Genomic DNA, 27,992 nt, shown 5'->3' with positions numbered 1-27,992 from the left:
GCTAGTAATCGCGGTTAGCAGGGCAGAGCAGGAGCTAGGAAGCAACACGACTTCCCAGCTATCACATCACGTGACCTCCCGGCATAAAATTTTAAGCGCGAGCCAACAGAACACAGTTACCGCTGCCAATAGCTTTGGTAGCCAAGAAATATAAGCACCTTTCTTTCTGTGCTGCTTGTCATATTAGGGCTTCACAGTCTGACCTGAGTTCCAAATTATGTCAGCACTTTGAGGAAGCCCAGGGAAAGATGGCCTCCCCGAATTTTGCTAAGCCCAGCTCCTCCATTCAGAGGATGGGTCGGCCATAGCCTTAACTTGGAAGTACCCCAGATCTGACTACCCCCAGGACTGGGTCATCCATAGGAGAGGGAAATTCAGCGACACTTACCCCAGTACCTCCTGGGCAAGGCATAGACCTGGCTGCCTTCTCTTGGGTAGAAGTTTTCCAGGGCCTTCAAGCCTTCGTACAGGCATAGTCTGCTACCTCTCTTGCCACTGTCCGGATGGAACCTCAGCCGGTAAGCCCTCCCTCTCTCAATCCTATCGGCAGACCTTGAGGCATGCCTCGCCTAACCAAGGGTTTTCCTGACAGGGACCCAGACAGCACGGACGAAAAGAAGGCTACAGATTTCTTGGAAGATGGGGAGAGTGCCACCTGCACTAAAGAATAGCAGGACTATTCTTTAGTGCAGGGCTATTCTTTAGGCTCGATCGTGCCAGCATACCTTCTCCAGTGTAGCGCAGCATAGTTTGTCGCAGCTGCGATTCTTGTCGAGCGGTCCTCAGTTTGGCGTGTTTTGCTGCGAATGTATGTCCAGAGGAACTGAGACTTTTGCAGGACCTCTGAGATGCGGCAAGAGCACGAGGTCAGCTGGGCTGGCTCCAGAGGCCCCGGGCGGGGAGGGGGGAGGGAGGGTGTCAGAGGGAGCTGGTGGTGATTTTGCTACATGTGCTGGGAGCCAAGCTGCAGTTTCAGAGCCTCAGGACTCCCCTCCCACGCTGTTTCCCATGGAACAAGACTACTGGTGGCAGGGGAAGGGATCAGGCTTATGGGGATGTGGACCCGGACCCCCCTTCTTCAGATCCAGAGGCTTTTTCAGCAGATTTTGTCCTTCTGGATAGGATGCAGGGAGGGCTGGTAGATCTGGGCAGGGGCCCTGTTAGCACGTTGGTGGATCCAATGCATGATCCAGACCAGGATCCAGTTACTGTGTTGGGGGACCCAATGCTGGACCCACAGGGATGGGTTGGGCTTGCTAATTCCCCAAGTTCTGGAGGAATTGGGGATTAAGGTCACTCAAGATTTGGATAATGAGGGATTATGGGGGCCCTCTAGGTTTTCCTGTTGCCTAAGATGGTGGTGAAGTTGGTGGATCGGGAGTGGGAATCTCCTGAAGCGGGCTTGAAGGTAGCCATGGCTATGGCTAAATTATATCCCTTACTGGAACAGACATTGTAGTCGTGGAAGATTCCCAAGGTGAATGCTGCAGTTTCAGTGGTTACCAAAAAGATGACCATCCTGGTGGCAGGTGCTGCTGCTTTGAAGGATATTCAAGATCGGAAACTGGAAATTCTCCTTAAGATGCTGTTTGAAGTTTTGGTTCTGAGCCTTTGTTCGGCAATCTGTGGAAGTCTGCTGCAGAGAGCCTGCTTGTGCTGGGTGCAGAAGGTGCACGATAAGCAGTCAGGAACAGCTGTTGAGATGGCTCAGGCTGCCCTTTTGGAAGCTGGAGTGGCCTATGTGGCCGATGCCCTGTATGACATGATCCAAACTTCTGCCAGAAGTATGGCCTCAGCGGTAGCAGCAAAGAGACTCCTATGGCTATGAAATTGGTCGGTGAATGTGTGGTCTAAAGCCCAGCTGTCTAACCTCCCCTTTAAGGGAAAGCTGCTGTTTGGAGAGGATTTGGAACTTCTCATGAAGCATTTTGGGGGAGTCAAAGGTGAATAAGTTGCCTGGGGACAAAAAACCCCCAAGAAGTATTTCTTCCGCGAGCTCGATTCCGAGAAGTGAGGAGGTTTCACGCTGGCAGGAGCCCTGAGCCGGCAGTGGCGCAAAAACAGAGTTCGGGTGCACAGCTGTCCTTTCGAGCCCAACGCCAGCGTCCGAGGGATGGTGGGCCCCCAAGAGGAAGGCTGAAGTAAAATTGGTCAGTGAAGGCAGGCTGTTCTGTCCTCTCCATAGGCTATTGGAGGGAGGCTGTCCCTCTTTTATTAGGAGTGGACCAAGATCACATCGGATCAGTGGGTCCTGAAAGTGGTGAGAGATGGCCACACCTTAGAATTTTCTTGTCCACTCAGGGATGCCTTTGTAATCTCCCATTGCATCTCCAGGGACAAGCGAGAGGCAGTGTGGGAGATGTTGTAACACTACAGCAACTACGCACCATTGTACCAGTGCCCCCTCTGGAAAGGGGGCAAGGTCAGTACTCCATGTACTTCGTAGTGCCAAAAAAGGAGGGGACCTTTTGGCCCATTCTTGATCTGCAGAGGGTCAGTGCTGCCCTCCAGGTGTCACAGTTTCAGATGGAGACATTGTGCACGGTGATAGCAGCAGTATGCAAAGGGGAGTTTCTGGCGTCGGACTTGACAGAAGCCTATCTCCATATCCTCATTTGGGCCGAACACCAGAAGTTCATGGTCCTGGGGGAGCATTTCCAGTTTCGGGTCCTACCTTTTGGTCTAGCGACAGCGCTGAACGCATTCACAAAGATAATGGCGGTGGCGGTGGTGGCACTCAGGAAGGAAGGTATCCTGATGCACCTATACCTAGGCAATTGGCTTGTATGGGTGAAATCAGAAATGGAGTGTTAATGCTCAGTTCAGTGGGACCTGCAACTCCTGGGTATGTTGGGCTGAGTGGTGAATCTGGCACATAGTCATTTGAAGCTGACCCAGTCATTGGAATATCTGGGGGCATGCTTCAATACCTGTTTAGGGAAGGTGTTTCTGACTACAGAAAGGGTAGTCAAATTGCAGAGTCTGGTCCTTCAGCTGCTGCAGCTGTCTGTCCCAGGCTGTGGGATTATTTACAGGTACTGGGTTCCATGGCTTTTATGCTGAAATTAGTTCATTGGGCCTTTGCTCACATGCTCACATGTAAACCGAATTGATCAGTAATTCTGTTATTGGAAAGTCGGTATATAAAAATGCTAAATAAATAAAATAAAAATGCTTCCTCTGCAGAGGGCTCTGTTGTCCTGGTGGAATCCGCTTTTGGAGGAATTGCCGCTTCCTTTGCCGTTGCCAGAGGAGGCCAGGTCCAGTTTCTCATGGTGGTTGTCTCGGCACAATTTGGAGAAAGGAATGGACCGTGAAGTGCCTGACTGGGTGGTGGTGACCATGGATGACAGACTCATGGGCTGGGGGCGATTTGTCAAGGAAAATCGGCCCAGGGTCAGTGGTCGGAAGAGGAGGTGACCTGGTCCATTAATCGGCTGGAAACCAGAGCAGTGCACAAAGCCTTACTGGCGTTTCTCCCGCTCATTCAGGGCAAGTTGGTACGAATGTTCTCTGACAATGCAACAATAGTGTCATACATCAACCGTCAGGTCAGAACGAAGAGTCGTCTAGTAGTCGGAGTGGACAATGTGCAGGTGGACTTCCTCAGCAGACAGCGTCTGGATCTGGGGAAGTGGGAGTTTTCAGCAGAGACCTTCACCTTGATTCAGACCAGGTGGGGCAAACCAGCGGTAGACCTCATGGCGACTCCAAGAAATGCGAAGTCTGATCAGTTTTTCAGTTGCAGAGGAGAGGTTGGATCGGAGGGCATCGACACTTTCATTCAACCATGGCCGACATACCTGGCCACTCGTAGGTCGCGTGCTGAGACGTATCGAGCTTCATTCGGACAGGGTGATTCTGGTGGCAGCCGTAGTTTGCGTACCTTCTTCGTCTAGCGGTGGATGGTCCCGTTCGCTTGGCCCATCCGTCAGAGTTGTTGCGCCAGGGACCCGCATTTTCAGACCGGGAGGATTGCTTCTGTCTAGAGGCGATGGCTCTGTTTGAAAGTTTATTCGGAGCCTGTGATTGAGACTTTGCTTCAGGCAAGGAGACCTTCCACATCTTTGGTTTATGCCCGAGTGTGGAACGACTTTGAATCCTGGTGTTTATAGAACAAGATGCAACCTTTGAAGGTGGATGTTCCACAGATTCTAGCCTTTTTGCAAAGCAGTTTGGGTAAGGGTTTGGCCTATTTTGGATTCAGGTGTTAGCCTTAGATTCCCTTTGAGGTAGGATTCAGGGAAGACCATTGGCATCTCATCCGGATATGGTTCATTTCCTCAAAGGGGCAAAACATCTGCATCTTCTGGTTCAGAAGATTTGTCCAGCATGGAATCTGAGCTTAGTTCTTCGGGTGCTGTGTGGTCCTCCCTTTGAACCAGTTAGGAGGGCTTCTCTAAAGGACTTAACCCTGAAGGCTGTTTTCCTGGTGGCTATCTGTTCAGCTAGAAGGATTTCCAAGTTGCAAGCTTTATCTTGTAAGGACCTTTTCCTGCGTTTTTCAGAGGAAGAGGTTTCTTTACGTATAGTTCCTTCCTTTTTGCCTAAAGTGGATTCCTTCTTTTACCTTAACCAGGTGATTGAGTTACTGGCCTTTCCAAATTTGTCTGTGGATGCTCCTATGGCAAGAGAGCTTCACATGTTTGATGTGCGCAGAATTCTTTTACGATGTCTTAAGGTGACAGGTGCCTTTCGGAGATCTGATCATCTATTTGTCCTGTGCAGTGGCACTAAGAAGGGAAATAAGGCCTCCAAGGACACGATGGCTGAAAGAGACGGTAGCTTTAACTTACATCTGTAAGTGCCGTTCAGTGCCGGAGGGGTAACGCATTCCACTAGGGCGCAGGCAACCTTGTAGGCGGGAGTGTCAACTGCTTTCTCCGCAGGAGATTTGTCATGCGGCGACGTGGTCTTCTCTCCACACTTTTACCAAATATTGCCGCTTGGATGTGTGGGTGCCAGGGGAAGCGTCTTTTGGGAAAGTATGTAGCACGTAGGTCTTTTGAGCTCCTGTCCAGAATAGAGGGGCTTGGGTACATCCCACTTGCCTGGACTGATCTGGGAAATGAACAGGAAAGGAAAATTGGTTCTTACTTGCTAATTTTTGTTTCTGAAGTACCATGGATCAATCCAGAGTCCCGTCCCCATCTTTCGAAAGACTTCCTCACTTCTGGATTTTGCTGAGCCGATATGTGATATATTCAGAGTAATAAGAAGTGTACATAGTTTGAGATATGCATTCTGTTAGGTTAAGAGGGCCTGGTTTTCAGGGGGGCTCCAACCTTTGTCTCTCTTCATCCAAGGTTTATTGGGGTTTGTTAAAGTAGACATCTTGGCTTGGGTACAGGTCAATACTGAGGGACTGCAATTGGCACTTTCAGTTATGTAGCAGTGCCTCAAAGTTTTGCTCTCTGCCTCCATCTGCTGGTAGGGATGAATAAACCTGGAACGATCTGTACTTCAGGAATCAAAATTAGCAGGTAAGAGCCAATTTTCCTTTTGGCTGTGTGGGAGGATTCGTCCTTTGCTAGGGCAGTGCTGCTTGGGCCTCAAGTAGCCTCCTGCCTTTCTGGGGAAGTAGCTTTGGTTAATGTTAATGTTTGGTTAATGTTAATGTTAATGTTACTGTTATTTCTCGTCTATCCTATTTAATTATTTACCCTCCTCCCAGTTTCTAATTCCCTGTTAAAATGTAACTTCCATACTTTACCAGTTTTGATGTAAACCGGCATGATGTCCACAACTAATGCCAGTATATAAAAATGTTTAAATAAATAAATAAATCTCACTGGTGTGGACTAGCTTGCCTGGATGAAGAGGAAGGTGAAATTACTTCTTATCTGATAATTCCTTTTCATCGAAGTAGGGCAAGCCAGTCCACCATCCCGTCCTGGGCTGCCTTGAGGCGGTTGACTTTCTTCTATTGTATTGAGATCCTTATTAAGGAACAAATTGTATGGCGAGGATCTCAGATGCACATGAACTTGTGCTGTACCTAGTAAGTGAGTTTTGTTATACGATATTCGTTTACAGTTTTTTCCTATCAGACTGTTGGCGGAGCTGAGTCCAGTGTTTCCATTATGTTTAAAAAAAAATGTGAATAATTAAATAATGGAAGAACGTTCTATTTCAAATAATTTATTTTATTTTATTTTATTTAAAAATGTTTATATACCGCTTTTACAATTCGAAAGAATTAATCAAAATGGTTTACAACCAAACATACATAATGAATAGACTTAACAAGTAAAACAAATTAAAACTAACATTTTTAAAAAAAAATAATAACACAATGTACATTCATGTCCAGCGGCTCTTAAACAATAAAATTAAAAACGAATTAAATGAAAGAAAATTATTTCTTGTGGGTATTGTATGAATTGAAAGAGATACTACTATTGTAACAGATAAATGGATGTTAGTTTTTATGGGTTAGGGGATAAAGTGTAAGCTTTCTGAAATAAATAAGTTTTCAGTGATTTTTTGAACTGTTGTGTAGAAGAGGTAAGACGGAGATAATCTGGGAGTGAATTCCATAAAACGGGACCTGCTACTGAAAATGCTCTTTTTCTAGTTAATTCAAGTTTTGCCAATTTAACGGTGGGAATGTCTAATAGATTTTTGGAAAAAGATCTGAGATGTCTGGAAGGTTTATATATACGGAAATTAGTGCATAACCAAGTAGAAGAGGTGTTATAAATAAGAGAATGAATAATTGATAATACTTTGAATTGAATTCGATATTTAATTGGTAACCAATAAAGGGAAAGTAAGACAGGTGTAATATGAGTTCTACGTGAGGTACCTACAAGCAACCGAGCGGCAGAGTTCTGAATTAATTGTAAAGGGTATAAAGCAGAGTCAGATAGTCCTAAGAATAAGGCATTACAATAATGATAATGATTATTGTTAGGGTGCAATAACGTTTAGGTGATTTAGTGTCCACAGCTGGCTTTTGAAGAAAAATACTGGCTAGCTGATGTCTGTGATGAGCTGTATGAGAGGGACGTCAGCAAGTCATCATTCTCCGTCTCCATCTGCTGGTTGGAGTGCACAACCCACTGGTGTGGACTGGCTTGCCCTACTTTGAGGAAAGGAAATTCAGGTAAGAAGTAATTTCACCTTTTGATGAAGTGCAGTAATACATAATATTCTATATAATATTCAGCAGTAATTGAGCGGCTAGAAATATCTTCCAAGTCTTTAGTAATATCATCTTTAAGGTCATTTCCTAGAGATTAGTACTATAAGGTAGATATATCCAATCTTGCAAAAGTAGGTAGTAATCTGAAAAGCTTCCTAGGAGCAAGTATGCCATAAGTCAGCAGAGTATGCCAACCCTGAAATAAAGGAAAGCTTTGAGGAACGGACACATTTTGAGTTGAATAAATGAAAAAAGCTCATCATTAACTTGTGCTTTGAGATTGTGTCAGAGTTTCTACATCATGGGACTTCAGAGCTCTACAGCAGGGTTGCCAATTCATCAGGGTATTTTTTTTGACTGACAGACTTCCAGATTCTTACTGACAATCTAACAGTTTACCATTATTATTTTGTGCCTAACTGGATTTAGTATGCCAAGATTCACCCCTTTATGCACTGAGACATAGTTCCTGATGCCCAAATACAGCAGCCTCTCAGACTCTGTCTCTCATGATACTTTTACTGACATGAAATTATTTTTACGGATAAGTCTCTTTTTTTTTTTTTTTTTAATTTTTTTTTTTAACTGACTTGGTTACCCTGATCCACGGCCCATATGTGGATTAAACGTATAAAAGGTCAGTTGTCTTTGTTATAAAACTTTTGGGGACAGACTTAAAGATCTAAACATGTATACACTAGAGGAAGAGTGGGGTAAGGAAGGAAATGATAGACATTTAAATTACCTGCAAGGTATCATTTCTCAGGAGGTGAGCCTCTTTCAATGGAAAGGAGGCTTTAAAACAAGGGGTCACAGAATGAGGGTGAAGGAAATATTTCTTTACAGAAAGGATGGTGGATGCATGTACAGCATTCCAGTGGCGACGAGGAGAGTATCCAAATTAATGAAATCCTGGGACAAACTCAAGGTTCTCTGAGGGAGAGGTGGGGATTGTGGAGCTGAGTAGGTGGTGTAGATGGGCAGATGAGAGGCCATGATCTTTTTCTGCTATCAAGTTTCTCTGTTTCTGTGTTTTTATGAAATCAGGTGCTCTCTATTTTTCAGTTAATTCTTGAACCCCAGGGATGCTGCAAACCCTTCCGAGTTTGTAAATTGTAGATGACGTTGTCTGTGCTTTTAATCTCAATTTCCTGTTCTCCCATCCATCTTTGTTTTCTTGGTAATCCTTATCTGGATGTTAAATCCACAGTAACTGAAGGGAAAAAGATTCACACCTAAACATTTGGGCATGTTTTCCCCCATAATACCTTTCCATGCAGAATTTAACATTGCTGTCTCTATCATCATTTAAACATCAGGTTTGGTGAAATAGTAATTATGTAAACTACTGACTAACCCCAGGTTGTAGCCTTTTAATTATGTCACCCATCTGTTATTAGGACATGATAAAATAAATGTTCATAATTGTTTTGTCTCGTATTCCTTTCTCTTCTCATGGACATTATTCACTTTTTGTTTTTGTTTTTTTCATTCTGTGTCTGTGAAGCTTCTCTGCCTTGCTCTAAATCAGCAGTTTTCATGCAGCCCCTCGCTCATCAAGGTACTCTTTACTTTCATCCTATTTGCACGAGATACTGCTTTGGTCTGCACTAGAGCTGGGTTCATGGCATGAGAAGTGATTTATTAATCTCTTTAAACACAGGACCAGCCACAGACAATATAGCTGTTTGTAAGTAATGCAAAGTTGTTGCATTTCATGTGGTACTTTTAAGGTACTTATGGCGTTCTCGCCAACCTTAACACGGGGAGGGGGTGGAGGGGTGAAACTATACGTAAGTCCAGAATATAGAACTAAGACCATTTTGATGGCACAGTGCTTTTTATTGTGCTGGGGGAACTTGTTAGTTTGCACAGCACAACACAGACAACTTAACTGGATGGTTCTAAAATCGAGATGAATCGGTTACAGCTGAACGTGGTTGGGTGTATGCTGTTTTCAGTTACAGTATGTCGTCATGATTCCTGACTTGTAAGGAGTGCCTAAAAGAAAGAGTGGGTTTTAATTAATATAGGATTTCCTAGCATGTAGCCAGATGGACTCAGGACCAATGGGTTTATGCTCCCCTGCCAGCAGATGGAGACAGAGTCAGGTTTCAAAGCTGATGTCACCCTAGATATACACCCCTGCAGTGACCTCAGCCCTTCAGTATTTCTCAGTCTCCAGCAGATGTGGACATGCTTTTCCTATGGGGATTGCTGTACCTTTTGAAAGAAGAAATTCTACTTTTAAATTGGAGAAAAGATTGAGCCCCACTCTCCTGCAGTGATACCTAAAGGTTCCTCCACCAGTTGAGAATTCCTGAGGTGATTTCCGATATCCCTCAGAGGTGTGCCTTGGACCGGTAGCCAGTTCCTGGCATGGACTTTGCTGCTGAAGCAGCTGAAAGGCAGCGGGTGCAGGAAGCTGAGCAAGGCGGTGACAGCCAAAGCCCTCCTCCCTCCACCCCCGCAGCCGGAGACAGTCTCAGTACTCAACCGAAAATCACTGAGCCCAGGTAAGTTTAAAAAAAAAAAAGATTTCCTCCCGATTCAGAGATGTGGGAGGGGTTTTGCTAAGACTTCCTCCGGTCTCCTTGCTCGGCATGCCGTTCCAACATAATTCCCGATCCCGTTGGGGTAAGGGGGACGTGGGCTTCCGAGCGGGTTGAGCGGCCCCACCTCCCAAGGGCTAGGCCCGCTTTAGGCTTGGTTGGCACACTGAGTGGTAGGCCACGACAATGCCATCTTGTGCGCATTTTTGTGCCTGTATTGCCCACCCTAGGGCTTCAGTAGGCACAGTGTGTGTTGGCTCTGCGCACACGCTGTGTGCATAACGCCACACATAGGCTGTGCACATATCACGTGCATACATAGCAGAATACAAGTAAAGCCGGGCACACGGGCTGTGCGTGCACCTCGCTGCAGCCCACATAGGCGCCCGAAATCTGTGCACATAAAATTTTAAGCACGAGAAGAGGAGGCATGGCCTCTGAGCAAGATGGCCACATGATCCGGAGTTCTAGCTACCCAGATCCCATCAAAAAGCGAATCTAAAGCCATCAAATCTTAAAAGGTGACCAAAGAGAGAACTTTTCGATCGCAACACACGATTGATGGCCATTAAGAAAGCTGAGCTGGATTTGCGGCAGTTTTCTTATGTGAAAATGACTTCGGAGCAGCAAGACAAGACAGACCTAGTTAATGAGGGCAAAGCGAGCATACAATCGGACGACCATCCCACAACGGCGGTGATTCTGGAAACACACCAAACTAATATACCTACCCGAGATGAGTTTCGCCAGTGGTTTTTTGATATTACAAAGGACATGAGAGATTCAAAGAAAGAACTACTTGCAATGATGGCTGACTTGAAGGAGGAAATGGTGGACATAGGCCACCGCGTGGATGAATGCGATGTGCGATTGGAAGCCCAAGCCGACAAAATCAAAAATCTTCAAAATAATCTTCAACTAGGGGTGGACGAGTCTTCTTTCGTGCAATCAAAAATAGGAATCGGCGCTGTAACTTAAGATTTCGTGGTATCCCGGAAATGGATGAATACAAAGATTGCGTAGAGGCAATAAAGAGAATCAGTGACTTTTTTCTACCGCAAGGAACCAGTCGGGACCCTTCCTCTCCGAAACAGACAGTTGAGATCGAAAGAGTCTACCAAACGTTGGGCCCAAAGGTGAACAATAAACCAAGAGACATTGTGGCATGTTTCTTACACTTCCCCATCAAGGAGCAAATCTTAGCGACAGCCAGAAAGCAACAAACATGGCAGTGGGAATCTCACTCGATCGTGGTATTCTCAGATCTTGCCCCAATTACCTTGAAGAAAAGATTGGATTTCCATGAAGTAACAGCAGCGCTATGCAAAGAGGGGCATCGATACAGGTGGCTGCCCCCTTTGGGCCTGGCCTTCACGATTCATGGCGTCACCTCAAAAGTTAAAACTGCACATGAGGCGGAGGCCATCTTAGCAGCTGCCGGAATGAGGATTAAAACACCTCATAGTCAGAAACCACCTCCGACTCCAGCAAAGAAAGATCTACCGAAATGGAGGCGGGTGGAAGGGAAGGTGGCGACTTCGGAGGAATTCGGGAGACTCGATGTCTTCTAAAGCAGTGGAAGAGGATGAAGTTTGGACAGTTGTGTCTGAACTGTTAAAAATACTACTATGAATCAGGTTACCTGCTTTAACATTTGCTACTTTTGGTCATCTAGAAGTGGTTTTCATTATGGGCCAGAAGAGATAGCTGGTCTGGAAAATTCTTGTACATTGTGATAATACAGAGGGATCTGGGAGGCTATTTTTTCACTGTAGAAGATGCATGATCCTCCTCCATTGGTTGGTGTGTCTCTGTCTCACCAACATTGAGCAAGGGATGGGGGGGAGGGAGAGGGGAGATTGAGATTCTGAACACAAGTCATTCCGGTATCATGTTAATAATAGACCTGTAAGTTATCGGTCAGTTTGGCTATATACTGTTTGCATGGACAGATTACACATTTTCCAACAACTGATTAGAGGGGGATGGTCCTACCAGAGGGTAAGAGCGCTTAGGTACATTTGGAAGAACAAATGATGGCGCCTATGAAAATTGTGTCCTTAAACGTAAAGGGCTTAAACATTCCCCGAAAGCATCAGCTTCTTAGGGCAGATCTTCAGATGTGGGAGACTCCTATAATTTTTCTCCAGTAGACTCACCTGAAAAAGCGCTTTGAGAACCTGCTGCGATGTCCACTTTATCCCACCCAATTCTTTGCTGCTGCGCCTGATACTGCTAAATATGCAGGGGTGGGAATCCTCCTTCATAAGGATTTTAAGGGTACGATAGTTAAAACTAGGGAGTACAGCTTGGGCAGGATACTTATGGTACAAGTTAGCCTGGAAGGGATTTTGTATTCTCTGATCAATGTATATGCACCATCTGAAGGCTGTGGAGCTCTCTTTAAAACTCTTAAGGATTTCATTTCGACTGAAGGAGATGGACTGCTAATTGTAGCGGGAGATTTCAATACTACCATAGCTTCGCATCTTATAACTCTGGGGGTAGTGGGAGCTCAGGGTCCAGAGTGCCCAGTGTGGAGTTAAAAAAGCTAATAAAAAGAGGTGACCTGGTAGATGCTTGGAGACATCTATACCCATCTACTAGGAATTATGCTTTCTTTTCGCCGCCACATAAAAACTATTCCAGAATTGATTATTACCTAATAGATAAACTATTGGTGGGGCAGCTTTCCTCTGCAGGAATAGATACTATTTCATGGTCTGACCACACTCCTATATGGATCTCATTAAATTACCCAAGTTCAGAGGAAGGAAGGTCTGGAAATTGAATGATACTTTGCTATCTGATGACCATTTTTGTTGCCAGGTACAGCGTGACATACGAGAATTTCTAAAATTCAGTATTCAGGACGATACCAGTCCCTTATTACTGTGGGATAGCTTGAAAGCAGTATTACATGGTAAATTAATCTCCAGAGCCTCTTTTATTAAGAAGCAGAAGTCAGAACAAAAGCAGCGCCTAATGGCTGAGCTATTGAGATTGGAAACTCAGCATAAAATTACCATGTCAGTGGCTGTATATAAACAGATATTACAAATTTGGGACCAAATTCAGGCAACAGACCTAGACCAAATAGCATTTCAGTTACAGAAGACTCAGCAGGAAGTTTTCGAGTGGGGTAATAAGTCTGGTTGCCTGCTTGCAAGGCAACTAAAGAAAAGAACAGCCCAGCAAACTGTACTAAAGCTTAAATCGAATGCCAGTGAGATTTTATCTCTACTTCGCGAAATTGATCAACAGTTTACAGAGTTTTTTGGTACACTGTATAAGGCAAATAAGATAATCATATAAGAAAGTATTACCATATTTCTATAGGATGTGGAGCTGCCAACCCTAACTGATAATGAGCAGCAATGTATTGATGGCGAAATCACAGGGCTAGAGATTGAAATGGTAATTAAGGGCCTTAAGATAAACAAATCACCAGGCGTAAATAGGTATACACAGCCTTTTACAAACGGTTTTCTTCAAATTTAATGCCCTTGCTCCTGAAATGGTTTAACTACTTGCAATTGGGCCACCATTTATTCCCAGGATCTAACACAGCAGGTCACAGTAATTGCAAAACCTGGGAGAGATCCCTCTTAGTGTGGATCGTATCGCCCCCCCATATCCCTAATAAATATTTATCTTAAAATTTTAGCAAAGATTCTAGCCAACCGTACGTCTCGATTCATTGCGAGGGTGATACATCCGGACCAATCTGGGTTTATCCCAGGGTGAATGACATCAGACAATGTGAGGAAAATTTTAGATCTTATCTGGTGGGTGCGTGAACAACTCCCAACTGTTGTTCTTGCAATAGATACTGAGAAGGCATTTGACTTGGTCTAATGGCCATTTCTATTTAAAGTGCTCGAAAAATGAAATTTGGGTCATATTTTTTAAACTGGTTGAGCCAATTATATTCGAACCCAGAGGCACGGGTAAACGTTAATAGGTCTTATTCTCCTACCTTCCTGAAACAGGGGACAAGACAGGGCTGTCCTATGTCGCCCTTGTTGTTTGCGCTGTTCCTAGAACCCCTGGCGATTCGCATCAGGCAAGCAGAGCAAATTTCAGGAGTTACGGGTGGGCATGCGTGAGTTTAAGCTCTCACTGTTCGCTGACTGTTTTATTTACACTAACAGACCCCAAAAGATTGTTAGAGAAAGTAATTACAGAGTTAGGTGACTTCTTTACGATGGCGGTGGCCATCTTTAAAGATGGCGCCGGCCAGCCAGTGCTCCTACTATGTGACAGGGGCCAGCCAATGGCACGGATACCCTGTCACATGGTAAGGGCAAAGGGCCATCGGCGCCATCTTTATGAGTGGCAGCCCACGGCCCGAGAACGGGAGATCACTCCCGGGATCACCACTAGAGCACCAGCTAATTTAAAAATGTTTTGGGGGGATCGGGAGGGTGGGAGAAGCTAAGGGGTCATCTTTAAAGGGTCGGTGGGTTTTTTTTTTAATCGGGCCATCGGCGCCATTTTTGAGTGGCAGCCAAAATGGCGCCGATGGCCTGAGTGTGGGAGATCGGTCCCCGCATCCCCACTGGACCACCAGGTACTCATAAAAAGTTTTGGGGGGTTCGGGGGGGTGGGGGAAGCTAAGGGGTCAATTTTAAAGGGTCAAGCCTCACTAAAAAAAAAAATTAACGATGTGAATCGAAACCGATTCCGATTCACATCTCCAGCGATCAGATTTTTTTTCTCCCTCCAGCTGAACCCGATCGTTAAGACGATCGGGCACACGATTCACATCTCTAGTAGCGAGTTCCCCGTTTGTTGCTTCAGAATAGTATCATATTTCATTTGAATATAGAAGCCATCCGTTTGGGTACACAGGCTAAGGACTATGGAGGGGGTTGTAAAGAGACATTCGCTGACAAAGTACAGTTATTGGTTATAGAAGTGGAATTTGGTAAAAACAGGTAGATTTTCTGAAGGCCCAAATAGAGGGTTTTTGCTCTGTCTTTACATAAATCTCAGTGGGGATTAATCAGAAGTTCACATAGGGGCCAAAGACAAAACTGAGGATACCACATCATACAAGTAGTAAGTTTCATCCAGGTGTTATCAAGCTTGACCCTTCCATCAGGATGGGCATAAAGAATGTTAGAGAGCATAGCAGGAAGTCATTAGAAGTATTGATAGCTGAAGTTGAAGACATGGAGGTGTTGGGCCACAACTGGAAACACCAGTCAGCCGGTTCGTGAACATCCGAGAGCATAATTGGGGTAGGTGGCGGACGATAGACTGGTTTCTTCACTTAGCAAACAACAGGTGGGTGATAGAAATTCCCCAGTTAGCAAGTGTGAAATTAACTAGGTGATCTGTGGGCATATTGGCATGTTAGGTACAGAGCCAGCACTGATGGAGTGAAGTAATTTGACGGCTAGATTATGACAGAATGCAGTCCAAAAAATTCAGCAGTCACAAGAATCAGAAACACCTACAACATCTTGACCACGGACTGTAGATTTTACAGCGAGGCGAGACAGGGCCATCCCAAGGATCCACCTACTGACTAGATCAGAGGACCTGGTCACCATCTGGTGGGTCAGGTGATGAGTCGGAAGATATTTCAGAGTGACAGCTGGATAGAGAGTCTGATTCCAAAGACACCTCAGTTCCCTGAGGCTCCAGTGAGGTAGCTCCTAACTCCAGCAGATGCCTGACTGTATCAGGGCACAAGTGAAGACTAGATGACGCACGGGCTTGATTGGATCTCTGCAGGGCCGGGTGTGCCTCACTGCTTTCAGTGGCTTCTCTTGGACTGCAAAGGGTCCACGTCAATGGGCTGAATAGAAACAATCTGTGGTTTACTAGGATTTGTGGCTCTGGTTTGTAAGTCTTTTTACAATGGCTGGCATGCACCCAATGATCACGTCCCTGCAATTTCAATGCTAAGTGATTGACCAACAGTACCTGGTATGGGCCTTTGCACTAGGCCGCAAACAGTTCTTTCTCTGGAACTCTTTATAGTAAGCAGTCATCAGGCTGGAAGTTAGGAAGAACATGGTTAGAAGGACTCTGGAGCACTGGAACAACTTTTTGATGAATCTTCTTGATTTGCTGATGTAACTGTGGAATGAAATGTTAAACCCGTCTTGTACAAAGTTCATGTCCGCTGGGAGACTGGGCATAGAAGGCCAAGGCAGAAGTCAGCCCATGGCATATTTCTCATAGTCATAGCAATATACCACGGTATATTGCTTGGACAATTTTCTTTTGTTTGACGAGAAGAACTACGTTCAGTTCTCTTTTTTTTTTATACAAATATGAAAACATTTTTTTAATAACTCAAGATTTAGAGTGAATAAATGGATGGATGGAGGGTTTTCTGACTGATGATTGCAAACAATGTGACACATTCTTAGTTTGTTGAACAAGATATGTCAGAAGTCTGAGGTCTTTTCCTCCATTTTTTCATGTCAGTATAAATCCATGTTCTTTATATCAAGAATTTTTAGTATGTAGGTGAAAGATTTATTGTGTTTTCAGTTGTATACTTCCTTTCACCTGCCCATTATTTCTCGGAATAGAGGAAATGGTAGGCCAGATTCAAAGGGGAGAACGATGAACAGTCAAATTGGCTTGGCCGGTCAGGAGCAATTTGTAACGTGTGAGGTGAGCTTGAGAAAGCATCTAGGTTTTTTAATGGGTCAGGAGAGTGGAAACCGTGTAAGAAACAAAAAGTCTTTGAAAATGACCCAAAACACAAGGTTGTGAGTGTTTCACAAGGTTAAGCTGCAGCTGAAGCACCATCCAGACAAGGCAGTCAAGCCTCATGCTACAGCGTCAATATGATAAGAAAAATAAGCCCACAGGTCATCATAGACTCCCATGGCTCTGAGTAAGAACTCCAGACGCAATACCCATCCCGCTTATGACAGTACAAAGAAAAAGGAAGTGAATAGTCTGGAAGGCCAAGAACAAAGGATAAATCCAATCCAGGAAAACTAGAGATTTCAGTTACAGAAAAAGGAGAACTGAGAAGGACCCAAGCAGGCCTGTGCAGCTAAAACGTTCCCTTCAGGAAGCTGCAGGAAAACTCCATCCAGGGTACAGAAAATGGTGCAGCTGAGCTTACAGAGTAAGTCACTGTCTAACAAATTCACCACAATGGAAATGAAGATAAGGGGTAACCTGCATGGAGCAGCAGTTACCCTTAAGCGAAGGTATGGGGGTAACCTGCATGGAGCGACAGTTATGACCCTTAACAAAATAAAAATAAATAAAGTAAGTAAATAAAGCTTGTTGGGCAGACTGGATGGACCACTTGGTTCTCTCTCTGCTTTTATTTACTATGTTACATTACTAATAGTGTTTGTTACTATTCCACTAGCTCTCTTGCAGAACTAGGATGCTAACTCTTCTCCACACCATATTTAGCGATATGTGTTCATTCATTTCTTTCCATTCTGATTATAAATGGTTATGGTTATATTTATTTGTATGCTGCCAAAATCCTAGGTGCTTTTCAACATACATACACACACAATAAAACAGTAAAGATTAATAAAACACTGCTAACAACTTTAAAACATGACACAAAACAAGGAATAAAATACCAAGCAATAAAACTAGTATAAACTTATCACTGCTTCCCAAATCAATAAATCAGAAACACAGCAATTACAACATGGCATAAAGCATAAATAAAATAAAATGCCAAATAAAATCTAGCATTCACTTATCATTGCTTCTAATGTAGGTAAAACAAAAGTAAAGTTTTTAGCCACTTCTTAAACATTTTAAGACAATTCAAAGCTCTCAACTCATCAGGTATACAGTTCCAAAAGTCTGGGACAGCTACTGATAATGCAGACTTCTGGATTTCACATAGGTGGACCTGTTTAAATGGCACCTTCTAGCAAAGATCTCTATGATGAGCGTAAAGTTCTGGAAGGACAATAGGGCTTAATCATGGTTGAAATCCATGAGGTAGCTGGTCAAGCCATCAAATTATGGACTAGCCAGGTGGTTTTAAACTTAATCTGAAATTGGTTAAGGAGCCAGTGCAAACTCACCAGAACAAGGAGTTATAATTGAAAGACCAGATATGAGATGAGGGGCAGCATTCTGCAGTAGTTGTAGAGACTTAATTGTAAGAGCAGGAAGATCCAAGTATAATATATTGTAGTAGTCTATTAGAAGCGTTATCAAAGACTGGACTACTATCCAAAACTCAGAGGGTTGCAAAAGTGCTTTTAGTGGCCACAGTAATCATAATTTATAAAATCCATTTTTAACCACTGCTCTTATTTGTGGAATAAACAAAAGCTTGATGTCAAATATGATACTGAGACTTTGTTTGATCTGAAATTGTTATAACATTCCCATCAATAACCATTGACATTTGGGCTAGGGATGGATACACAATGTTGTAGTAATAAAATCTGTCTTTTGTTAAGTTAAGAGCTAATTTGTTGAGTCAATCAGGATTTAATTGTACTCATACAAAATGAAATCTTGGTTGAAGATTCTGATCATGAGCTATCAGTCGGCATATAAAACTGTCTGCATAAATTTGGAAGCCCTCACAAAGGTCAACTAATATTGAACAAATAGGGGCTAAGTAGATGTTAAATAGCAAAGCTGATAAGGCTGACCCCTGTAGGACTTTCAAAAACATAGGATACCATTTGGAGCAAGTCTCGTTAAAACAAGCCTGTTTTCTATGCAGTAATGTCAAGCTCTCGTAGACCAGCCAAAAGAATCAAATGATCGACTATATCAAACGCGGCCAAGAGATCTAGCATTATCAAAATCTAGTTATGACCATTCCCAAAGCCTTGTTTGATCGAGTCGACCAAGATTAACAACAGTATCTCAGTATTTTATGATTTTCTAAAACCATACTGGAATTGGTTCATGACCTCATGAACTTCTACAAACTCTTCAAGCTGGGTCAAAACTACAGGTTCTAGAATCTTAACCAAAAATGAGAGAAAAAAATAGGTCTGTAGTTTGAAAGGTCACTCTGATCAAGTCTGGGCTTTTTTTTTTAAGAGTAGACGAACAGCAGCTGATTTTAGGATGGCAGGAACATGACCTTTCATTAGAGACAAGTTTAGCAAATGACTAATAGAGTGGGCAATGGACTCTTTAACCGTTTTTAGAGTCTTGACCTTACAGATATTCAATTGACGGTTAGCCGCATTGATAATTGTTATAATACGAGAGACCTCCATTGTAGAAGTATGCTCAAAAGAGTCCCATTTAACTACAGCCTCCTCCTTGTTGTCACAATCAGACTTGATAGTACTGATCAATGATGCAGAAATCTTAGATAATTTCAAAGCCAAAAATTGCATAAAAGCATCTCCCTCAATAGATTGAGAGGCTTTACTATGTCACTCAAAAGACAGGGAACTAGAACCTGTCAAACTTTGACAATATTAAACAAAATCTTTGGATAACTATGTATTTTCTATTAAGGATGGCATGATTGTGTTGCTTATATTTTACATTTGCAGTTGCAACCCTGAAAAGAGAGATTGCAAGAGTAATAAGTAAAATAGCTAGGCAATAGCTAAATCACATAAAGAGACACCTACTCTGAAGTCTGCTTATGGGCAGTAATTCAGTAGAAGAGATTATATATTTTTAGGCTTAATTTCATAATTATTCATTGAACTTAAACGAGAGAATCAGTGAATTTGTGATTTTATTTTTGTCTTTAAACCTTGAGAGCGTTCTCTGACTTTGCAATCCAAATTTGTGTAAAAGAGAGCATTTCAAAACTTGTGGCACTATATTTCATTTTACAATCAAAGATGTATTTCTGTGATCATGAGCTTCGTGGGCTAGCCACATTACAAACTTTTATAAGAAATGTAGCTGTCTGCTGAGACCTAGAAAACATGGTGCCATTGGTAATCATATTTTTGCTCTTCTGCCAGGTAATATATTTACAGAAGAGTGGGGAATTTTATAATATGGTAGAATACTGAGCTAATCACAGATAACGGCCCAGGACATCAATCAGTAATTTACCCGTACTCAACTGATGTTTTCCTTGCATTTCTTTTCCCAGCAAAGCTAGTTCCTATGAAATGTGCTAGATTTAAACTAGAAGTTATCATTTCCTCTTTAGGTGGAACCTCTACATTTTTGCCCTTGGGGCATGGCCCAAAGAGGACCTTGTGTGCTCATCAGTAGTTGACTATTTACATAAAGAGAGTGCCCTGTGGCATATTCAGGTCGATGCAGTATCAGCGCACATAAAAAGGGTGCTCGTGATTGAGCACCCGCTCTCCTAACACGTGCCGATCCACCTCTCCAGGGGGCCTGATTTAATATTTAAATGAGCTGCCATGGTAAAAAGGCGCTAGGGGAAGTTGTGCATCCCTAGCGCCTCCTTGGCATCAGGCACCCAGGAGAGGTGGCTGTCAATGCGGTCTAGGAAAACAGAGGCTCAATTTTACAAGCGTCTGTTTTCCTAACCTGTACACAGCTGCGGGTTAGGAAAACGGATGTGCGTTAATTGAACGTCTGTTTTCCTAACCTGACTGCCAGCGACATTTTTTTTCCCTTACTCCTTTTTTCGGTTCCTCTGACTGAATATCACTACGATATTAAGTCAGAGGAACAAATTAAATTTAGGGGCGCCTCGAATTAACACCTGCTCTGGAGCAGGTGTTAATTTTTTAGATTAAAGATGAGCGTGTCGGGTGCACCCTTTTTTTTTTTTTTTTTGCATAGGTGGGTAATAGCTAATAGCCTCATCAACATGAATTTACATGTGATGAGTACTATTAACTATGCATTGGTTTGGACGCACTAATCTTATTGTATAAGGGATTTTGGATGCGCATCCAAAACATGCATCCAAGCGTATGTAAAGCTGTGCACTTGGCTGAACCACTATATTGCATCAGTCTGATTGCAATGATTCAGATCCTATGAGTTGGAACAATGCTAACAACATATTGCGCACACAGCAGGCCATCTAAAAATTCCATTGGCTTCCCATGTTGCTGCGTTCAGGGGCTGAATTCATACTAGTATTTAGTGGAGAAAAGTGAGGTAATAATTCAGACTATCTGTTAAAATCCAGTAGATGAGATGCAAATAGGGATCAGAAGGGGACAGGCCTATGCCTCCCCTGAGAGCATTTTGCATTGAATGGGGGTGTGCGATGTCACTTTGTACTCAGATCTCTGACTTTGTCTATTTATTTGTGTCTCATCACTAGATTTTAATAGATATATCAATAAAGGATTGCATTTCTTTCTTTGCTTTGTAGTGTCAGACTACCAACCTGAAGGTGAAAAAGCTTTGTGTCCCAATGGAAATGCATAGAGTTAACCATTCCCTTCCCCATGCATTTTTTTGGTGTAGAAAAGCATAGGTATTTTGAAATGTAGCTTTGCATCTACTAAGAACTTTATAAGGGGCATTCTTCAATTTTGCACCTGTGGGGGAAAATCCTTTTATGAAGTGAGTCCGAAGGATAGACAGTACCAATTTTAATAGATTGTTCATATCAAAAATTAATTTCACAGTGATGGATTGAGAGGATGGCACTATTCGTTTTTTGACTCCGTTTTTTTTTATTATAGTTTAACACGACAGATAATAAATAACACAACTGCCTTGACAATGACACCTGCATGGCTTCCCAACATCTTCAGAAAAAAACATCAGACATTGTCATCGTAAATGTATTTCTCAATATCAAGCAACTTTACAGATTTTCTTTTCCAATCATCCCCCTTTCCACTAAAAGTCTTGTATTTCATATAAAAGAAAAAAGGCCACCAAAGAAAGAAAAAACCCACAAAACCTAAGTGACAAAGAAGAAAAAAATCTGAGAAGATGACTAGAACATAAGATATGCCTACTGGGTCAGACCAAAAGGTCCATCAAGTCTAGCATCCTATATCCAACCGTGACCAATCCAGGTCACAAGTACCTGGCAAGTACCCAAACATTAAATAGATCCCATGCTACTAATGCCAGCAACAAGCAGTGGCTATTTTCTATTGATTAATAGTTTATGGACTTATCCTCCAGGAACTTATCCAAACCTTTTTTAAACCCAGTTACACTAACTGCCCTAACCACATCCTCTGGCAATGAAGTCCAAAGTTTAATTGTGCATTGCGTGTGAGAATTTTCTCCAATTTGTTTTAAATGTGCTACTTGATAACTTCATGGAGTGCCCCCCAGTCCTTGTATTATCCGAAAGAGTAAATAACCGAGTCACGTTTACCTGTTCAAGCCCTTTCATGATTTTGTAGACCTCTATTGTATTCCCCCTCGACAGTCTCTTCTCCAAGCTGAACAGCCCTAACCTCTTTAGCCTTTCCATGCTCTTTATCATTGTGGTCGCCTTTCTCTGTACTTTTCCCAGTGCAACTATACGTTTTTTTGAGATGCAGTGACCAGAATTGCACACAAGGTGCAGTCACACCATGGAGCAATATGGAAGCATTATGATATCCTCCGTTTTGACATTCCTTTCCTAATTCCTAATATTGTTTGCTTTTTTTGACTGCCACAGCACATTGAGCCGACAGTTTCAATGTAATATCAACTATGATGCCCAGATCTTTTTCCTGGGTGGTAACTCCTAAAATGAAACCTAACATCGTGTAACTACAGCAAGGATTATGTTTACCTATATACATCTCCTTGCACTTGTCCATATTATATTTCATCTGCCATATGGACGCACAGTCTTCCAGTCTCACAAGGTCTTCCTGCAATTTATCATCTGCTTGTGATTTAATTACTCTGAATAATTTTGTCATCTGCAAATTTGATCACCTCACTCGTTGTATCCCTTTCCAGATCATTTATAAATATATTGAAAAGCACCGGTCCAAGTACAGATCCCTGAGGCACTCCACTGTTTACCTTTTTCCACTGTGAAAACTGACCATTTAATCCTGCTGTTTCCTAGGGAAGAGACAGATTTCCAATTTAGGAGTTCTATGGTGAAGTCAGTGTTCCCTCTCGAGCTATTGTAAAAAGGAGTCCCAGACTGCAGAGAACATATATATCTTTCTGTTTTCCCTCATCTATCAATTTTTCCTTCATCAACATAGCCCATATCTTAGTTGGTCAGCCTACCAAATCAAGTTGGAGAAGTTGGGGGGAGTTTTTTCCCATTTTGCTGCCATTGTGCAAACTATCCTATAAAGAGTTTATTCCCTGAAGCGGCGACCCAAGTAAAAACACCCCCTATCTTGTGCAATATGAGTTTCCAAAGCAAACTTGTTATTCCCAACAAATATGTGGCATAGTGCCCTTCCGAACATTGTTCAGAAGAACTGGAAAATATTTTACATATTTTAGCTGGGTTAAAGTACCAGCAATAAATAACTTTGTCTATCTTCTAATATAGCAGTTCATATAGAACATCTATTGATCTAATCCACTATTTTCTTTCATTGATCTTCAGTCAATATATGCCCCACTTCTGTCTCCCAGTTTTCTCTGTAATTGCACTCAAGAAGGCACTATTTTTTTAAATATTTGTTGACTTGTTAAAAAAAAAAAAGATTGCATCCATCTACAAAGAAAAGAATGGACGTGATTGAACAGATGTATGATATACATTATTAATTGCTATTATATGTCAAAATGTGGCCACTTTTTTATTGCATACATCATTAAGAAATGCAAATAATTGTGGGATTCTTGTTAACAAATCCCTAAAGTTGAGCTATTCCTGTTTTATTGACATTGAAGTGTGAGAACATGAGTCTCCATGAAAATGAAATATTTGCCTGGCTAGAAACGTAAATTCTGCTTGTGTGGACTGCTTGTGTCTTGATTCTTGTATGTGACGATTCTTGAGGCTTGGGAACCCGTGTTCTCTGCTGGATATGTTTGGGCTGAGGTTGCTTGATAATCTTGGTAAGCAGCTTTTGGATAGGCCACCTGCTTCTTGCTTTTAACCTGCACGTTTCCTGTACATTGTGCATTTAAGCTTTTCTCTGTAGAACTGAAAGAATTTGCTGAAGGCAGAGTCTCTGAATTTTGCTCGCGTGCAGCCCTCAGAAGTCCAGGTTAATTCAGTAGGAGAAACAGAATGTGAAACATTTAAAGGGATATTGTATGTCAAGATTGCAAAACCTAGTTGTTATTGTGTCTCTCTGTTTGGCTGCAGGAATCGACAAAGAGAACGTGGAACTCTCACCCACGACGGGACACAGTAACAGTGGCAGGACGCGTCATGGATCTGCGAGCCAGGTGCAGAAGCAGCGGAGTGCTGGCAGCTTCAAACGGCATATCATTAAAAAGATTGTGTGATGTTTGCATGGGGGAGAGGGGTTTTAGAGAGAAAAAGCATACAAGAAACCAAGAAAAAGACTTCTGCTTGTGAGCTTCTCACCAGTGACCCCTACCAGTCAGGATGCTGCACTTAACTTTTAATGTCACCGTACAGTCAGCCATGTTGCCAAAAGAACAACTCTTTGATGTATTGCCTGAATTAACATAGTTTAATGCCTCCTTCAGGTTTCTTCTGTTTCTCTTTGTTCTTTTCATTTTAAAGCAGTGTTCCAGAACCATTGTAGAAAAATTGTTCGTAGATCCCAAGGTTCCAGAATGAAGAACTTTGCAGCTAAAGAAAGCACTGAATCTGCTTCAGTACCTAAACTACAGAAGCCATTTTTTTTTTATTTTTTTTTTTTAGAGATGGTTCTCTGGCTTTTTCTTCCTTGCCTTGCTTTTTTAATTTTGTTTTTGTTTATAAAAAGGAAAGTGTTAATGCTGAATTATTTTTGCACACTTTTCAAAATGGAAAAAACAATAGAGGGATAAATCCTGTTCTTAATGGAAACCCCTTTTAGACTTTTTAGTAGTCCTCTTTTATTTCTTTTTTCTTTTTTACCTGGAAATGAATCTGTAAAAGTTGCAATTGTTCAACTGTGGGCCTAACTAACCAGAGATTGTGCACCTTTAAATAATGTAACTACTTTATCATTTATGGTGGAATTCATGGGAATATAAAACTCTGGCATCAACAAAATCAGCATTTACTCCTTGATACCTGTCAGTTTCTCTAGTGTTCATTTATATAAGGCAAAACTGTTTGTCCCCCTGTTTTTATTGTCTGTAACATTTTAATGGAAAATTGCAGGGTTTTTTGAAAGAGTGAGGGGTTCCAATTTTCAGTGTTAGTTGCTGAGCTGTTTCTCTTCCTGAGTTTGTAGATAATGGTTAGGGTTAAGTCTCAACGTACCCTGCTGCCAGAATGGAATGGTTTGTTAATGCAGGTGTAGAGAATTCAAGTAATTTTTTTCCAGCAATTTCTGAAAACTTCTCTGTGAAGACCTGTTATGACAGCCTCCTGAAGGGAGATGGTAGTTTAAATTTTCTATCTGTGTTTTCCTGGGGGTTCCCCTCAAAACAAAAATAACTACTGGGAGAATTTAGTTCAAAATAACTAATCCCCCTAAATTAATTATTTAATAAGCTTGAAAGCAAGGAGCAAAATACTGATTTTATCATGCCTCTGTTCATGTGTTCTGAATGTAGATGCACCTGCCTGAAGCAATGCTGCGCAATCTTGTTTTTTTTTAAGCAAACTAATCTGTTTTAACCAATTTATATCTGCACTAAAACACATTAGAAGGCGAGAACTGACATCTGTGGTGACACTTTGAATAGAAAAGACATTTGAGACTATTTGTTCATCCAATGTCGTCCTGGGTTTTTTTTTTGTTTGTTTTGGTGCCCCTTAAGTTTAATAGATTCTTCCCCCGGGGACATTGCAAGCAGAATAAATACAGGATTAGGCAATGTGGGAGTTAGAAGCATTACGTCCATGCAGCTCAGCCCAAAAATCAACGCATGTATTATGCCCACATAAATGCAAGATGGAACGGTACATGACCGGAGCGGGCTTAACAAAAAATCCGCTTCATGATGTCAAGCTCTCCCAGTCAAGAATTCTGGCAGTACAGTTTGTCTTATCGCCAGACTTTCCAATCAACATCCACTTATGCTGTAGAATAATCAGAAATTCTAAGAATCACTTTAGAAACATTTTGGGGGTTTATAATTAAACTGAAAACCACATTCTATCACTGTGAAAGCCGTGTCAACCTAGCATAGTATAATGGCAGTGGATGACTGTCCTGGTATACTGCTGTTAAGGTTAATATGTACTATGGAATAGGGCAAGTGGTTAAAATGCTATAATGGACGAAAATGTAAACATTCTGATCATGGAGATAAATACACGTTTGACAGCTATGAGTCAAGGTCATGTTATTTAGGTGCTCATTTTTAGATTGACTGTATTTACTGCTTTAACAACATCTATTCATGGCCCCAGTATAGTACTAAAATTACAAAAAGCTTTAAAAAAAAAAAAAAAAAAAAAAAAAGTATATTGTTAGTGTATTTCAGTAAATCAAATTCCACAGCTAAATTACTAGAAAAAAGGTACAATAAAGTGTTCAGATTGTATTTCTATAGCACATAACACACTTATTCAGACACAGTAATCAGTTTAACATTTATGAATGTAAAAAAATGCCTTTATTTTATTGTCACAAACAAATAACTTAATTTCTTTTTAATTTGTTTACAGTCCTGGAAAAACTATGAACAGAAACATAATATGCAAATATAGTTTGCCAAAATAAGTTTTAAAAAACAAACAAAAAACCCCGTAGTATTAGTTGTGGCTATTTTGAAGTAGCTGACATGTTCAAAATATTGAAGGTTTGTGCAATTAACCAAACTTTTTGTTTTTTATTATTATTATTATTATTACTGTTATTGATAATGTAGAAGTTGCAAAATAGAAATAATTAAAATGCTACAAAATGTATGAAGGGTATTAAAAGGTGAATGAAGTTAGGAATAGAGCAGGGACCCAGTGGCAGGTGCTATACCCATTAGTTTATTTTCCCCAGTCCTGAGATTTCACATGTGAAAACCTACTGTACTGTACACGAGATTCTACTGTAGATTGAATCAAAATTTATTGAAAACATGTACCAGTTTAGCTCGTAAGTGATTGCGTACCAAACTGTATTTTCTCTTTTTTAAAATTTTCATTTCAAATTGAGCAGGAAAGAAAGCAGGGGGAGAAAATGTAATAGATGCCTTGATCTGATTTTTCAAAACACTACAATTTTCTGAAACTGTTGCAAGATTGGATTTCTTTAGTAACCTATTCAAATCATTGACTCTTTCCATTGTGATTCTTAGTGTTAAAAGTGCACGTTGCTTAATCATAGGCTGAGTTGCACAAAAAAATGTCAATTTGGAATGTACACCCTCCACCCTTCCTCCCCCCTCTATGAAATTTAAAAAATATCAGACAACTAAAATTGCTTCTCACTATTGGAATCCAAAAAAATGACCAGGAAATGTTTCACTTGTCCTAACAAAACTTGTACAAAACAAAATGCACACAGCATAACTAACATTTACTTAAAAAAAAAAAAAAGCAAATGAACATGTCCATTACTGGTACCTGAGATCTGATCTTGAGAGCATGTGCCAGATATGCATTCTTCCAGTTTAACACTGTCAAGAAGACTGACATTTGATTGTTTGTGTGTACTTCCTCTGTCTTAAGAGGGACCTCATTAGTGTTTTACTAACGCACATAACCTATCAGTTAATGATAGCAATGCTTCAGTTCTGCATGTTGTTTTCAGTAAGCGGGAAATGTTGAGTAAGGATTGTGACCCGAGCTTGTTGGGAAGCACCAGTGCTCTATTCCTAATTGGTCTGTAGGATTTTTGACCTTTTATTCTCTTTAGTTTATTTTCCTGGTGTAATAAAGCATGTCTTTTCAATGTTATGCAACAGACTTTACCACAAAGTCACTCTGTTGGCCACACAATTTTTTTTAATTCAGTACATTCACCTGTAAATAGTTTTTTTGTGTAAAATTTGACAGAAAAGTATATTTACTACACTGTAAATACATGTGACAATATATTGTATTATTTTGCTTTTTTGTAAAACAGTTGCTGTACATGTATAACATACAAATTTGATTATTCTAGTGTTAGTACTGTTAACTTCTCTCTCCTTCCTGCCGTTGCGTTATGTCATTAAAAGAAAGAAAAATGTATTATAAACCTACACTGTGTATGATAACTTGCTATTTACATTTCGGCCTAAACTTTGGAACAATTTCCTTGATTTACAATCTTGTTAATATTGTAAGCTCGTGTATTCCAGCAGGAAAAAATACTGCCACGTCAAACTGAATTTGGAATTGTAGGTAAACTGTAGAGATCATGGTTGCAGTTTGTTGTCCTCTGCACATTCTCCCATCATGTATGTACTTC

General features: G+C 41.6%; 1 protein-coding gene across 7 annotated transcripts in view; it reads left to right on the top strand.

The window, feature by feature from the left end:
• NF1 (neurofibromin 1) overlaps window positions 1-27,172 on the top strand; it is a 527,350-nt gene extending 500,178 nt beyond the window's left edge. For 3 of the 7 annotated variants that reach the window (XM_029611915.1, XM_029611917.1, XM_029611914.1), the window contains 2 exons: window positions 8,655-8,708; window positions 23,837-27,172. In XM_029611915.1, coding sequence (XP_029467775.1) covers window positions 8,655-8,708; window positions 23,837-23,979 — 197 coding nt within the window. In that variant the 3' untranslated portion in view covers window positions 23,980-27,172. The remainder of the gene's footprint in view (window positions 1-8,654; window positions 8,709-23,836) is intronic. The other 4 variants (XM_029611920.1, XM_029611916.1, XM_029611918.1 and 1 more) reach the window with 3 other exon arrangements.
• Window positions 27,173-27,992: the final 820 nt, after the last annotated feature.

This window comes from Rhinatrema bivittatum, chromosome 8 (genome assembly GCF_901001135.1).
Source record: "Rhinatrema bivittatum chromosome 8, aRhiBiv1.1, whole genome shotgun sequence".
NCBI classification, from domain to species: Eukaryota; Metazoa; Chordata; class Amphibia; order Gymnophiona; family Rhinatrematidae; genus Rhinatrema; species Rhinatrema bivittatum.
This window is presented reverse-complemented; position numbering and strand designations above follow the sequence as displayed.